At 46.9% G+C, this 13,278-nt stretch overlaps 6 protein-coding genes across 6 annotated transcripts; 3 read left to right on the top strand and 3 right to left on the bottom strand.

Annotated features, from left to right (window-relative positions):
* Positions 1-1,884: 1,884 nt before the first annotated feature.
* Positions 1,885-2,630, bottom strand: ONS95_007411 (uncharacterized protein; the record flags this gene model as incomplete). Its single annotated transcript, XM_058500917.1, has 3 exons — positions 1,885-2,007; positions 2,064-2,463; positions 2,533-2,630. 3 exons carry the CDS (start codon positions 2,628-2,630, stop codon positions 1,885-1,887), a joined length of 621 nt encoding a protein of 206 aa, XP_058362233.1.
* Positions 2,631-2,801: 171 nt separating this feature from the next.
* ONS95_007410 (uncharacterized protein) lies at positions 2,802-4,249 on the bottom strand (the record flags this gene model as incomplete). Its single annotated transcript, XM_058500916.1, has 2 exons — positions 2,802-3,714; positions 3,909-4,249. The coding sequence occupies 2 exons, from the start codon at positions 4,247-4,249 to the stop codon at positions 2,802-2,804; spliced, it is 1,254 nt and encodes a 417-aa protein (XP_058362232.1).
* A 445-nt stretch (positions 4,250-4,694) lies between these two features.
* Positions 4,695-6,930, top strand: ONS95_007409 (uncharacterized protein). Its single transcript, XM_058500915.1, has 6 exons — positions 4,695-5,069; positions 5,131-5,533; positions 5,589-5,660; positions 5,709-6,155; positions 6,212-6,563; positions 6,667-6,930. Exons 1-4 carry the CDS (start codon positions 4,777-4,779, stop codon positions 5,859-5,861), a joined length of 921 nt encoding a protein of 306 aa, XP_058362231.1. The 5' UTR covers positions 4,695-4,776; the 3' UTR covers positions 5,862-6,155; positions 6,212-6,563; positions 6,667-6,930.
* A 7-nt stretch (positions 6,931-6,937) lies between these two features.
* Positions 6,938-9,488, bottom strand: ONS95_007408 (uncharacterized protein; the record flags this gene model as incomplete). Its single annotated transcript, XM_058500914.1, has 2 exons — positions 8,457-9,488; positions 6,938-8,402 (listed from the first exon to the last, which is right to left on the bottom strand). Exons 1-2 carry the CDS (start codon positions 8,651-8,653, stop codon positions 6,938-6,940), a joined length of 1,662 nt encoding a protein of 553 aa, XP_058362230.1. The 5' UTR covers positions 8,654-9,488.
* Positions 9,489-10,800: 1,312 nt separating this feature from the next.
* On the top strand, positions 10,801-11,629 carry ONS95_007407 (uncharacterized protein). Its single transcript, XM_058500913.1, has 3 exons — positions 10,801-11,043; positions 11,115-11,308; positions 11,373-11,629. The coding sequence occupies exons 1-3, from the start codon at positions 10,864-10,866 to the stop codon at positions 11,416-11,418; spliced, it is 420 nt and encodes a 139-aa protein (XP_058362229.1). The 5' UTR covers positions 10,801-10,863; the 3' UTR covers positions 11,419-11,629.
* Positions 11,630-11,966: 337 nt separating this feature from the next.
* Positions 11,967-13,241, top strand: ONS95_007406 (uncharacterized protein; the record flags this gene model as incomplete). The annotated part of the gene is made up of 3 exons (XM_058500912.1): positions 11,967-12,283; positions 12,335-12,930; positions 13,053-13,241. The coding sequence occupies exons 1-3, from the start codon at positions 12,172-12,174 to the stop codon at positions 13,239-13,241; spliced, it is 897 nt and encodes a 298-aa protein (XP_058362228.1). The 5' UTR covers positions 11,967-12,171.
* Positions 13,242-13,278: the final 37 nt, after the last annotated feature.

The following is a 13,278-nucleotide window of genomic DNA, read 5'->3' as shown; positions in this document are numbered from 1 at the left end:
AGTAGTAGCTTAAGCCTACGTAATAAAAGGCCTTTCTAAACCTCTCTAGAATAGCTCTTAATATACTCTCACTTCCAGCGATATCTAGCGATCTAGAACACGCGTTTTCTATAGTAAAAATCACTCTTTCGGATCGTCGGAATAAGATAGGTATATATATAATTAAATATCTGGAGTGTTTAAAGTCGTGAACCGGTCCAATTAAGTAGGAAATGAAAGCTAAAGATACGGAGGTTCAACAGAATACTCTTTTAAAAAGGCCAGGAGTAGAGGAAGTAACTAGAGACATAGTAGAGGCAGATTTATAGGTAAGTTTATCCGTTCGTTCTTAGCAACGACCTCGTTCCGTTAGTTTATATACTTACAAAACGAACGGCGGTTCGTTATTAGGTATAGAAACGTCAGTTCGTTCAAAAGCCTCAAAACGATATCGTTGAACAGCCGTTCAACTATCGACTACACTGCGAGACCTTCAGATGTTGCCGCGGCTCATGGTCCTGCTCTGAAGGAAGCAGCTGAAAAGAGCACGAAGCCGTTACCTCCAAATACCAAGAAGCTTATTTCCAGGTGTGTACTGACCAAAATTGCTCAATTCTTGAGACGTGTCCATCTAACGATGAATCAGGGAGGGCGATCACAAAAGTGCTGGGGATCCAAAAGACCACATCACGGCTGTCGCATATGATGCACACGGCAATAGAATTGAAACAATTCATCTCGACATCCCTACAAAGAAGTGAGCATAGCACATGCTCGTTGCCCTATTCGGCGGACTTGTCCAGGAGTATACCTTCTAGGACGACGCAGAGCAGAAGTGCAACTTCGTATCTGGAATTGCTGCCTTTCGATACATGATTTAGGCCCAGGATATTCGCAAGGTGGTGAAAGCAAGAGTCGGAAGTAAGGGAATGGTCATCCTAGAATGTGCGGGTCCGAGGAGTCATTTGTTACTATAGCTTGATCGAGAGTCTTGACCCCTGTCCCAGGAAAGGAAAGACAGGCGTGATATAGAATCTGCTTTTATATATCTGAGTGCAACCAGAAGTTTAAGCCCGAGCTATATGTGCAGTTGTTCTGATTCTCAGATCCTCCGCTGTTTGCCAGTTCTTAGCTTGATTCATCCATTTGCCTGAGACCATGTCAAGTGACTGTCAGCTTGCAGCAGTCAGATGCGGCCACCCAATCCAGGCTCCTGTGGTTTCGATGTGACTGAATTCTCAAGGACTCGGTCTCCCCCAGAGTCCACGTCGAGGAAAGCATTGCACAGGGCCGGCGCATGATGAGAAATGGGAAGTTATGGGCGGAAGAGCATCGTTGTGACTACATTTTATTGCATTTCACTTCCAAATCAGCCAAGCAAATTCAGGATAAATATGCTGCAAAACTTGTTCCATATTCCCATGCCTGCCCCTCTGAGCCAATATTTTTCCGACGATCTTTTACACAAAAAGGAGACTCTTCTGTGTTCCCCTAATGCTACTCACGAGGATAGTGACACCTCATCACAGACCTGAAAGGAAAGATTACCCTAGCTTTGCTCCCGCCACTGGAAGGAAAAGATCTTTCAAAGAACTTTCAAGAAGATGTATCCTTTGATGCTCCAAGTCCTCCATGATTTATTTTGCACATGAAACTCGCTCTGCTTTCTGCGCATCTGTTTTCTTAATTCCATCCGATCGGACTTCTACTTAGGTTCACTTCTATGACCATAGACAGTTTTCATCGAGTTCAAAAGTAAGGGATATAAATTAGCACCAATACTTCTGTGCCGCTACTCTTTCTCCCTTCTCTCGCCACTGTAAAATTGCAGCCGGAAACGGTTAGATCTGGAGTTGGGAGAGAAAATGGACGAACGACAGTAAGTATTCAATTTTCATCATGATGCTACCACGATTCCATCGACCTGTCATTAGCTGGCCAAATGAACGGGGTATATTCAAATTCGTAAAGAGCCTTCTCGTTTTCCGAGTCTTCCCCTTGAACAATTGTCGTGGAATGGCGTTCTCGCTACACCAAAGATCAGTAATTGTGATATGGGCTTGCTCATCATAGGACGGTTATACTTGAACTGAAAGTTTCTTGTATGTAAAGTGAAATCCTTCGAAGGAAATGACAGCCTGTTCCTCGAAGTGTAGTTCTGACGTGATATTATCACGTGGATAGTGAGGAATCACCCATCGCGGCCCGAAATTCCCCTGAGAGGTTCGTCGAAGGACAAACGACTTCGCCTCAGCTGGACCGTCTCTAACAAGAATATAGAAATCATTTGTAGTGTACGTGCCAGAAACAAGGTAGAATCCATGTTTCTTAACTTCTGGGTGTTGATTGAGAATACTTTGCGCGTTCACGTTTACCCACATGAGGAGATCGTCGGGTTCTGGAATGCTGTGGTGAACGACCTGCTGCATGGGAATGAGCAAAGCCCCCCAACCATCTCGCAACGCATATGAAATGAAAACACCTCTGTTTCTTGTCAGATTGTCACGGCCAGAATTATAGAACAAGAATGTCGGCCAAAGGAACAAAACATACTCTTGCAAGGATAACCCTCCAAACGAGCCGGCCCCTTTGGGTCCGAGATACAACTCCTTAGAAACCGCCTCCTTCTTTGGACGGTCCCCTTGAAGCATTATGGGTTGCAATGTGTCAGTCAAATACCCGCAGGCACCAGGGAAGAACAGGTCAGGGGACTGAGGCCTGAGAAGCGCATGACCAATACATTTGCTCTGCATGAGCGTCGCATACTTCGTTTGAGGGGTATCTGATTCGATACCGGAGGAGTATCGGAAGTATTGATCGTACTACCACTTCCGAAGGTTGTCAGTTGCGCATGGTCTATCTTTGTGTACCAGGTAGTGCTGTCGCGAATCAGAATGCCATCTCATACGTTCCTCTTCATCCCAAATGAAAAGATGCTCCTTTCCAAACATCAAGTTCGAAGTGTTCGCAAATCCAACAAATGAACAAGGCACATTTGCTGGAAGAAGGTCCCACACAGCGACTGGAATGGCAAGCAAGACTAACGTAGCGCTTGTATGCACCACGGCGTGCACCTTGATACTCATGGCGAGCATAGGAACATCTCTTATCCATTCCGCTATCTGCTCGGGTTCGAGATTGTGTTTCGCTTGAATGCGTAGTGATATTATCACATCTGTATAATCTGCTGTACCGTCTTTCCAGCGCGCAAATCTTTCGTCAGATCTCATAGAGCTATCACCAGGTTGTTGTGCAAGCAGTCCGACAAGCTGTATACTGCTATGATAATAATCAGGTTGCTGATTGAGCGCTATATGTACCGGCGTCTTTCTTCGTTCAATATCTGTCAGGCGGCCGTCGCTCGCAACTGTCCGGAACTGCGTGCCATCAATTTGAGGGCTCCAGCGCTGGAGCTTTTCAAGAACCCGCTGATGCAAGCTGGCCACCGTGAAAGGACGAGCCCGTGACAACGATCCGAGTACCTGAATGAGGGCTCTGGTGAAAGAGTGCTCTAGTTCACCCGGGGCCCATGTTTCAAATCCAGATGCGGCGATAACCTCCTTGATACCCTTTTTGGTCAACTTACTAGCACTTCCGGCTGCGCTACAACAATCGTACAAGAAGAGAACATCCATCTCAGCCTTACTGCATATGGCTTCGTGGGCATGCCACTCAACACTCGGCGGTTCAACTTCAACAGGATTTGAGGAAAACTCGTAAGGGTTCCAAGAACGGCTTATGTATAATAATTAGTCTCTATGCGGTACTTACTACTTGATGTCACAACAACAACAAAGACGAGATTTACGAAATGTAATCTCAGGGGAGCAAGAGACGGGACAGCAAAGAAGACTAGGTACTTCTCCTAGTGAAGAAACCTAGGAGAAACGAAGCATGCAACGTCAATCGGGACTGGGGATATTACACACCATGACCACACGGATTGTCGCTGAGGGTTTAGATAGCCATGTCCCGCATAATAAATGATTAAGAGACTGTCCCTCGGGTCGGGTGTTTCGTGCGTGGTAACAAAATCGAGGAGCTTACTCGACAGCTTGAAATCTGGTTTCATGGAAGGTATCTTCCAATGTTCAGCGTCAAATCCATATCCAGATACGAACAATTTTTTGAGTTCCAGAACATCACCTTCGACCCCTAGATCATCGTCTTCCCAGGAAAGCAATAGCACATTGACAGATTTGTATTTGGTAATTGAGTTCGGGAAGGCCCCTTTGGCCGCTTGGTTGATTTGTTCGAGGACGTCCTCCATAGCTTGTATGTAATACGGTACGAATGTGTGCAGGTGTCAAAGACTTGATTCCCTAGCCAGAGCGCTGGCCTCGCCTTAAGGGCGAACAGCTAGTGACCACGCCGACTAAGCATTGCACCATAAACAAAAAATGCCAACAGTGTAGGAGGATGAGCTCGAATTCGCTACTCCGCATATGTTTTCCTTAGCTGACTTCAGAGCTGAGTTAAGGACAAGGCGTGTTGGTTCAGCTGCCTAATGCATACCCCGCTCGTTAGCCCACGCCGTACGAATGATGTTTGGCCCTTTCAGCCACTCCAACACAGCCAAAAAAAAAAAAAAAAAAAAAAAGAAAGGGATTTGCACGAGAGGATTGACAGGCACCATAAGGCCGAAGCATGAAATGCCTTTAAAGGCTGGGGACTCGTGGTATTGAGAGCTGGAACTAGAACGTGTGCCCCGCTTCCCCTAGTACACCAGAACCATCAGATTGAAATCGGAAACTGAATCAGAACCATACTCAGAGGAAGCTAAGAAGGGATGCAATTATGTCTCCAAAAGCTGCCCAATATTATATACAGTCTCTGAAGGATCTCTCCATTGGGGATCCGATTTATCATCCCGATAGCGAAGGGCTCAAGGTTGGCCATTGCGGCTACTTTGATGAGAATGGGAGATGGAAAGACATACTTGATCTCATGAACATCGAGTCTCAGCACAGCAACTACAAACCGCTATCGTCACCGCTGCCCGTAGCAAGCTCCAGCAAACCTCAGCGATGGGGACCAATATTCGGGAACACAGTCACATCTTGTGGCTTGGAGCAAACCACAAGCATTGTGTATGTCTGGACGTAGCTCAATCAATAACTACAGTAATTACGACTAACGAATCACTCTTAGCATTCCGGGAGCACCAGCTTCGGCAGGCGTGAATCTTGCATTCGAGAAGTCAAGCAACTATGGTGCTGTTCTTATGGCTGACCCTGTCACGTTCGAGTCCTTCCCACATAAAGAGCAGTTCCATCAGTGGTGCAAAGCCAATGCGCCAATTCTACTCGCAGACAAGATATTTGGCCCAGTGCTGAAACGACGACCCTTATTCATTGTCACGGAGCTCTATTCCACTCCGCGGTGCTCGATCACTTATTGGGAAGGCGCAACAAAGCAAGTTAGCATCGGCGTTTCGGCAGATGCTTGGAGTGCTGGTAAGTTGACCGGCAGCGGCTTTTGGGGGAAGTCGACAAACGTAGGGACTTGGCGAGGTTTCGGGTTCGATGACAGTGAGGATGAGAATAAGAACAAGGCAATTAGACATCTCGAACTACCAATAATCAACACTGAGGCTTACGTGACATTAGGAAAAGAACATATTGTTTGTGGGCGGCCTGGAATATAAGTTCAATTTCATCAGAGCATTGCTTGGCTCGGAGGTATGATGCTATTTCAAAGCCAGTCAATAGTATACTGAATAGCAGCAGAATCCTTTGGATCTTGTACGTAGGGGACCTGGAGATCCCTCTGATAGCTTTGGAATATGTTCAGAAGGGGACTTCTACAGCGGCCAGGTTACGCCGAAGAGCCTTGCTTTGCCCTTTGCCATTCCCCAACCCTTCAAGATGACTTCGATTTAGAAGAATGTCGGAAGAAGATGCTGGCTGATTGTGAGCCAGAACATTCTAGAGAGTCTGTGTGCATTACCAGAGCACGGGTCCAATCAGTGGAGTCCTGGCAGTTGATGACTTTCTCATCTCAGATAATGGCCGAACCTGAATGTACCGAGGTCCAAGCGTCACCCGCTATTCATGTATGTATTATTCATTGTTTCATGGCTAGATTGTAATGAAATCGCTCACATCGTCCATTGGCGAATCTGTCAGACCGTATACATAACGGTGGGTAGTCATAGCTGGAAGACTCAAGCCAATGTATGGAAAGACTTCAAGTTCGTCTGACTTGTAGCTGATTCTGTATTAATTGAAAGAATAGCTGCTCGAGTTATGTGCATACTGTGTATTCATCTTCGCTTCGCCATCTGCACTTGGGAGTCTTGATCTCTACAGCTTTTGGCTACTCCAGAGTGTCGGGTCATATGCCTTAGCAGCCTTGATGTTTCGGCCTTTGACTTGAGCAGCGGAGGGACGAAACCGTCTGAGAAGAATCGTTGGCGCCTCGGCTCAAACTGAGCGTTTATTAAGTTTCTTTCTTTCACCGAAATGTCAGCACGGGATAAATCCTGTGGCTGGGCAGGCTGCACTGTAAGCGAGTGTGATGCTGCATGTGCGGGGGCAGTGTAAACACCACACCACACCACAGAACAATCTTACACACTGGAGGTAGGTTCAATCTATTTGTTTTGTTCGCGGATGTAGTCGCTCAGGACACGTCTTTTCCCCACTGACGGGATCCTCATCCACTGATCACTTCTCATCATACCAGGCTGCCACGCCACCGGAATACCTAGCCAAAAATCGACCAGACAGTTTTCTCCGGTTCTCATTATCACGGCAACGAAAGGATGGAAAGTTCTGAATATAACGCTAATCAAATGAAAGAGCGTGAGGCGGAACAATTGCCGTTTGGCAACACTTCTCACAGAGCTGCGAGGATGGTGTGATTGCACACAGAATGGCTATTTAGTCCTGGTTCCTCGAGGCTCACCGCACTGGGACCTGTTGACAGGATCTTTCTTTATGTAACTTTTCAAATATCAGGGTATTTTTAAAGATGGTCCACAACTAAAAAGGAAATCAGCTATTCCGGCCACAGCAGCACTATCCCACACACTCTCCCTCCTGGGTATCATCCCTCTTAAAACTTGGGTGATCCGATACCTGACATCCATATCTTCCGTGCCAAGCATGAATAAAAGGTACGTCGGCAGTACTCCGACATCGAAGACAAAGCACCTCAGGAAGTACTTATTCGCACAAAGCTCTTCCCCAGATCGTACCCCTCTCCGACAAAGATCGTCAACGCTCTCATCGGTCGGTTCAATGGCAGGAGATCCATCAGCCGAGCATTCTCCAAGAACCCAGCCCAATCTCTTACATATAACCATCATAAACGCAAGCCATTGAATGTACAGGACCAATCCACAGGCATATTGTTTACTCTCCGTGGCCTTTAACTTCGCAAAGAGAGGCTGAAAGCTCCTTCCCCATTGTTTCATTTCCCTCAAACGACGATTGTATTCCTCAACCGGCACAACCCTCGGCTCAGGAATCTCACAATGCACCCCTGAAGCTCGTTTTAAATACGCAAAGACGTACTTCGACGCGTCCCCAGCAAAATTGGGACTGCCCCAGTATTGGATATGATTGTGAAAGCGCTGAGCCTGGAAAACGCTGGTAAATTCCGTGGGGAACCAAACAGGCGAGGCGTTGTACACATGTATAACACCAAGGCTCTTCTCACTCTGCTCACCGTGACCGTTGGAGATGTGAGATTCCAGCCGCACGACCATCTCGACAACAGCTTCTTCAAGATTATCGGGGAAGTCTAGGTGGTGAACGTGCGTATATCCTTCTGTCTTGATTGATCGCATGTTCTTGAACAAGGCCAAGGTGGTCTTCAGCTGCTTCGTAGCCATATCTTTATTTCCTTGCTGGAACTCAAACAGAAAGATTAGAAGCCCCGCCACGAGGAACATCCTAGGATCCGGATTACTTGTCCCAGCGAGATATTGTCGGATCTGGGGAAGCGATGTTGAATATTTTCGCAGCGCATAGCTTTCATGTGCACTGCTCCGATCTCTCAACGGAATTGCTTGCTTCGCTTTCTCTGCCCTGCCCTTTGCGGCCAAAGAAAGCGCAATATGCCGTACGAAAGGAGCCTCTTGACATGCTTGGAGAATAAAGCGATTCCAAAGAGGTTCATCGAATCCACCGCAGAGTTCAAGGATAGTCTGCTCTTGGAAGTACTGAAAATACTCCATATCTTGCGGTTGAGTACCCAGCGCATGACTTGGCAGCCCATGCTGTGCAGGGAGCAAGATCTTGCCCTCTGGAGCTCGTGGACCGTACGATCCAGCCACCTTGGGAAGCAATTCTCTGTTCGCGGATCTACGATCTACTACTACGGCTTTCTTAGAATCGTAGCCATCGCAGATGAAACTGGCTTTAAGGCACCGCTGACAGGCGGGCCGTCCTTCATCGCATTTGAGGTGCCGCTGTCTTTCACGCCCGTTAGCCCCACTCAGCCGCAGAATTTGGGCGAGAACATCATACTTGCAAGTCTTGCATCCGGTCCGCGATTTCGGCATCGCCTTTCTACTTTTCTTCTCCTTTTCCTTCTCCTTCGAATTGTAGGACTTCGACCCATCGCTGTTATTCACCGCGAGTGGGCGGAGCGAGATGTCAGATGAATCACGATCTGTGCCCGGGCTTGAGTCAAGTGGGAAAACATCGCACATGGAATGGAACATCGTGTTGGGAAATCATAGCTTGGAAGTATGACGAGACGAACTGGACAAGCATTTGTCGTTGTTTTTGAAGTTGTAGCCCTAGTGCTCACTTTTGCCCCGTATTCTGATATCGCCCTGGTTGGCTTATGCCCATGTCAGCAGTGCTAGGCGAGGACTGTGCCACATTGGCGCATCAACACTTCCTCGTAGGCGATTAAATTCCCTATTATTTCGGCGTTGTAAAGCCTGGGCGAACCCGCTTCAGGGCAACAGATTGGTGGGAGAAAACCTGACTTGCAGGAACCTCGGCATTGACGAACAATTGCCGTACTGGTTACTAGGGGAATAAATCTGCTACGGCGCGAGAATATATTCTCTCCAGTTTATATATGGCGCTTACTTGACCATTTCCTGAGGTTGTGATGATTTTTTCATCTGCTAAAGCTCTCATGTGGCATCAGGTTGTCCTGATATTTTACATCGGACACGATGATCAGCGTGATAGTTTGGTTGCAACCTGCTTAGACCGAACGTGTAATCCGATAGTTGATACACCTCCGCCAGTTGTCATGACACACGCAGATTGTCAGGTTCTGTATTTATTTATGGCGGAGCGTCCGACTGCGTTCAAAAGCTGGCGGTTGCTGGAAGAACCAGTTCAACTTTCAAACTATAGTTCACAGCGTGGTCCAGCTCCTCTTACTTGGTCTGCTAGCCGTCGAATGGTTTCTACCGATGGCATACTTGCAGCTAACAGGCGAAAATCAGCTTTCTAGGCATTTTCAAGGAACTTGTCGTGCGTTTTCCGGTCTTGCCTGCCATTGATATTCTGATATTCTGGTGTTTTCTCCCATTGGGCTTAAGCGAGGCCACTTCGGGTAAGATTCCTCAGCGAGAATTCGTTGAGGTTGGCTCACCAGATTATCAAATAGTATAGCTGTTTCAAAGCATATAATTAGATTCTGTGAATCATCTTATACATCAAGTGTGCATGTCATTACTTGTGGCGGAACCTTGTGGTTTAGGGTCGATATTTGGACCAGGACTTCGTTCTTGAGGTGGCTGGACAAGCTTCATCAATGACTCCAGGTAACGAATAGAGGCTACATGTATCACAGACCTTATACCGAGACACTTTATACTTCAGATATTTGAAACCCCCCTGCCTTAACGCCAACGAAACAACCACTCCAACAGACATTCCACTTAAAAACTCTCAAGTTCTTGTATGCCCCTTCAAAATGAATGTCATTCATCCGCTCTTTAGATTTGTTTGATAATAGCAGTGCACGCCTTGAGTCAAAGCCCTGCGTAGCTAAGACCCATTGAGGGACAGAAGCTTCATATGATGGCTGGTGAATCACGTGATAGTGAGAGGAAAGAGAGAGGTACCTTATTTAGTCGACAGTCTGACCTCATCCGAACAGGTCGTGAGAAGCTGCATAGCTTTGAATTCCCCTTATTGATTCTGAAAAATTTCCTTTGGACTTGCCAGACTGCTGGCTCTAGTCGGATGACAGGCCAATGTTTTGCCTTGTCAACCGCGCTCGCTTATGCACGTCTCCCAATTTGAAGCCACAGGCAAGGCACTCGATATTGCTTGACCTGGAACTCACCAATACAATTGGAGACTTTTGATGCTGTCTGTCCATTACCTAGCTTCGGGTGGCCTTCAAATCATCCGATCTCACACTTTCGAATCTCGGCACCGTCCACGACCCCGCTCTTGGCGAGATGCAATGTAACCCGAGATGCATGGAGCCTCAATTGAACCGGACCAAGATATTCCAGAACTTACAGCTCCCCTGATGATCGGACCTTTTTTGCACCGGTTCATCTATATTTGGCTTTCTGTATCACCTATAAATGGTCCTGCTTGGAAGAAAACTCCTTTGTGGCTTCTTTCTTACGGATCCTTCGATGTGAGTTCTATTGACATGGCGTTCGAAAGCCAATGTAAAGCCTTCGTCTTGCAGATGTATGGTACTTTTGAAGAGGAGAAAAACACTTGAGCAGTGATAAATGGAGTTCTTACCGTAATTGGCATCGTCGACAGAGTTTCCACAAGGTTCGCACTTGATGAGGAAGTTATGGTGTATCGAGATGGCCACTATATCAAGTCAAAGATTTCCTCCCATCAGTTGATAGATCAACATCATCCAATCTACTGTGAAAACCAGAAAATCACACCTCTAACTCTTCTCAAACTCATCCCGCATCCTGCAGCCATCATGAGACTACAGATCCTCCTCGTGTCACTTCTTGCCAGCTACGCTTTCGGCGTGGCGGTTCCAGAAGCAGAGCCGGAAGCTGTCCCAGAAGCTCTCCCAGAAGCTCTCCCAGAAGCTCTTCCTGAAGCTAATGCCGATATTCTTGAGCAACGAGCCATCGGAAGCTACTGTCAGCAAGACGTAGGTCCAAGCTTCGCATTGCCAATTTAAAAAAAAACCCTCGTTGTGCATTCTAACATATTCGGTCATAGGATGCACCTGACAAAGGTACCTGCCAGAAGACAACCTGGTGCAGGGCATCTGCCCAAGTTGGAATTACCAGCAATGGCGACTGCCCATTCGATCCCGACGACGTCAAGTGTTGCTACATTCCAGACTGCAAGAGTCACACGGGTACTTGTCACACTGTTAGCTGGTGCAACAGCCAAGGAAGAACTCATGTCGCGTGAGTATTTCTTTCATCATCTTTCTCAGCTACTATGGAATTGAGCTTACACAAATTACTTCAGGGGATACTGCCCAGGGCCTTCCAACTACCAATGCTGCCTCTATTGATACGGTCCCCAATGTTGAAAGTGAAAATGATCGTGGGGAGCTCTATTTGAAACGATGTGCGTGCATTTTTCATGCCTCTCTATTTTCATGGCCGTGACTATGTCAGTTTTGTTGGCTGCAGACTTGGCACTTTGGCTTGTTGGTTGATAAGTGTCCGAACCCAATAACATGAAATGTACCTACATAAGTATGAAAGAAAACTTGTAACAAGAAACTTTCCAAGCCTTTTGGAGAATTTGAGTGCAGCCCTGATAATCTCATGTTGGAGAGTAATTTATTCGCGGGTAGCTCGGAGACGTAGTGACCTTCGCCCATGCCAGATCTTTCGATAAAAATCAATTGCATCCTTTCTCGCAGGATCAGGCCAGACATTTCTCCCGTCAAGAATGTGTTTCCTGTCATTGAACATGACCTCGCTTATCCAAAGTCGAGATATTTTTAGGCCGCGCCGATGGATTCAGCCTGCAAATGCTCGGACTTGGCTTCCGATTCAAGTCGAGGTAATACAAACTTTAAACGACCCTCGTCACCTGTTCATACTTGCCTAATATACAGGCCCAACGCCCAGAAATTCCAACTCGTGTTTTCAAGTGTTACCTCTCAGCCTGTACGGCTCATAGCTGATGTTGGAAACAAGAAAAAAAAACACTCAAGATGGCGAGAAATCATTACCTCCGAGTTATCCTCACTTACTATATAACAATCGGCCAGCGCGAAGTTCAGATACAATTCAAAGGCACACCGAAATAATTCATGTGGGATCCGCGCGCAACCATGAAATTCGTTTACTCTGCTGTCATTGTCTTGGCCGAGGTTGGAAGCATCCTTGCTCTTCCTGCATCTTCAACCGCCTCCACTTCAGCTGGTATGTTCGGAAATATACACTGCTAGTTTGCTTGATGCTAAAAGAAACAAGTTTCTGTCGCCAAGCCAACATCCGCCCCCGGCCCCAGCAAAGACGAGCAGACATGTCTGCTTGAGACCATCTGTATCGAGTTCGATACCCCGATGATTCCAGTCTGGGATGACGGAATGAAGAAATGCAGTTGCAAGCCTCAGAAAGATGTAGTCTCGAAATGTCTCGCATCCACCACATGCATCGTCGGCTCCTCTCCATTCTGGGATTCAAAGACCCGCAAATGCACCTGCATTCCCAAGAATCTGGAAGAGCAAAAGTGTCTACAAGATACAATTTGTGTCGAATACGACGTCCCAATGGTTCCGGACTGGGACAACATATCCAGAACATGTTACTGTAAACCAAGAGAAGATGAAGCTTTCATCTGTATTGCAGCAACTACATGCATTCCGGGGTCATCACCCTTTTGGGATGCTGCTACCAAGAAATGCAATTGTCTGAAGACGGACACCGCCGTCGAAGCTGCCAAACGAGATGTCGTTCCTCAGGACAAGCCAACAAAGACCATTTCACCTGCACCAACTCCAACCCCTTCAGTCGACAAATGTACATTGTTGAAGATCCTTTGTCCTTGTGGAGACAGACATTCACACGTACGTATTGAGTTCCATGCCCCCTTATCACTGTTGAGAGATTCAGCCATCACATCACACATTTAGATCTGTGATGGCAGAATGTCTGACTTATTTCTGTCCGTTTGTTAATTCCATGACAGTGGAACGAAGATCTGCAACGATGTGCTTGTCAGCCATGTGAACCACCACCAGACGTTGTGTGTGAGAACTACAAGATATATTGCGGTGGAGGGGACCATAAGATGCATTGGGATCCCATTTCCGCCAGCTGTCAGTGCTTGGTTCCGATGATCACGGATTACGCACCCGAGCCAGCACCAACAGCGTAGTTCATCCCGAGCAAGCTCTAGCTAGATATCATATGAC

Source organism: Cadophora gregata (genome assembly GCF_030347475.1).
Source record: "Cadophora gregata isolate MNR1 chromosome Unknown scaffold_2, whole genome shotgun sequence".
Lineage (NCBI taxonomy): Eukaryota > Fungi > Ascomycota > Leotiomycetes > Helotiales > Ploettnerulaceae > Cadophora > Cadophora gregata.
Note: the sequence above shows the minus strand (reverse complement) of the source record. Positions and strands in the feature narration are given on the sequence as shown.

Excerpts from the sequence above, each read along its gene's own strand:
- ONS95_007407 (XM_058500913.1), top strand. The coding sequence starts at position 10,864 with ATGAGACTACAGATCCTCCTCGTGTCACTTCTTGCCAGCTACGCTTTC. Across the intron at positions 11,044-11,114 it reads GAAGCTACTGTCAGCAAGAC|GATGCACCTGACAAAGGTAC; the intron begins GTAGGTCCAAGC and ends ATTCGGTCATAG. Across the intron at positions 11,309-11,372 it reads CAAGGAAGAACTCATGTCGC|GGGATACTGCCCAGGGCCTT; the intron begins GTGAGTATTTCT and ends AAATTACTTCAG.
- ONS95_007409 (XM_058500915.1), top strand. The coding sequence starts at position 4,777 with ATGTCTCCAAAAGCTGCCCAATATTATATACAGTCTCTGAAGGATCTC. Across the intron at positions 5,070-5,130 it reads GAGCAAACCACAAGCATTGT|CATTCCGGGAGCACCAGCTT; the intron begins GTATGTCTGGAC and ends AATCACTCTTAG. Across the intron at positions 5,534-5,588 it reads AGGATGAGAATAAGAACAAG|GAAAAGAACATATTGTTTGT; the intron begins GCAATTAGACAT and ends ACGTGACATTAG.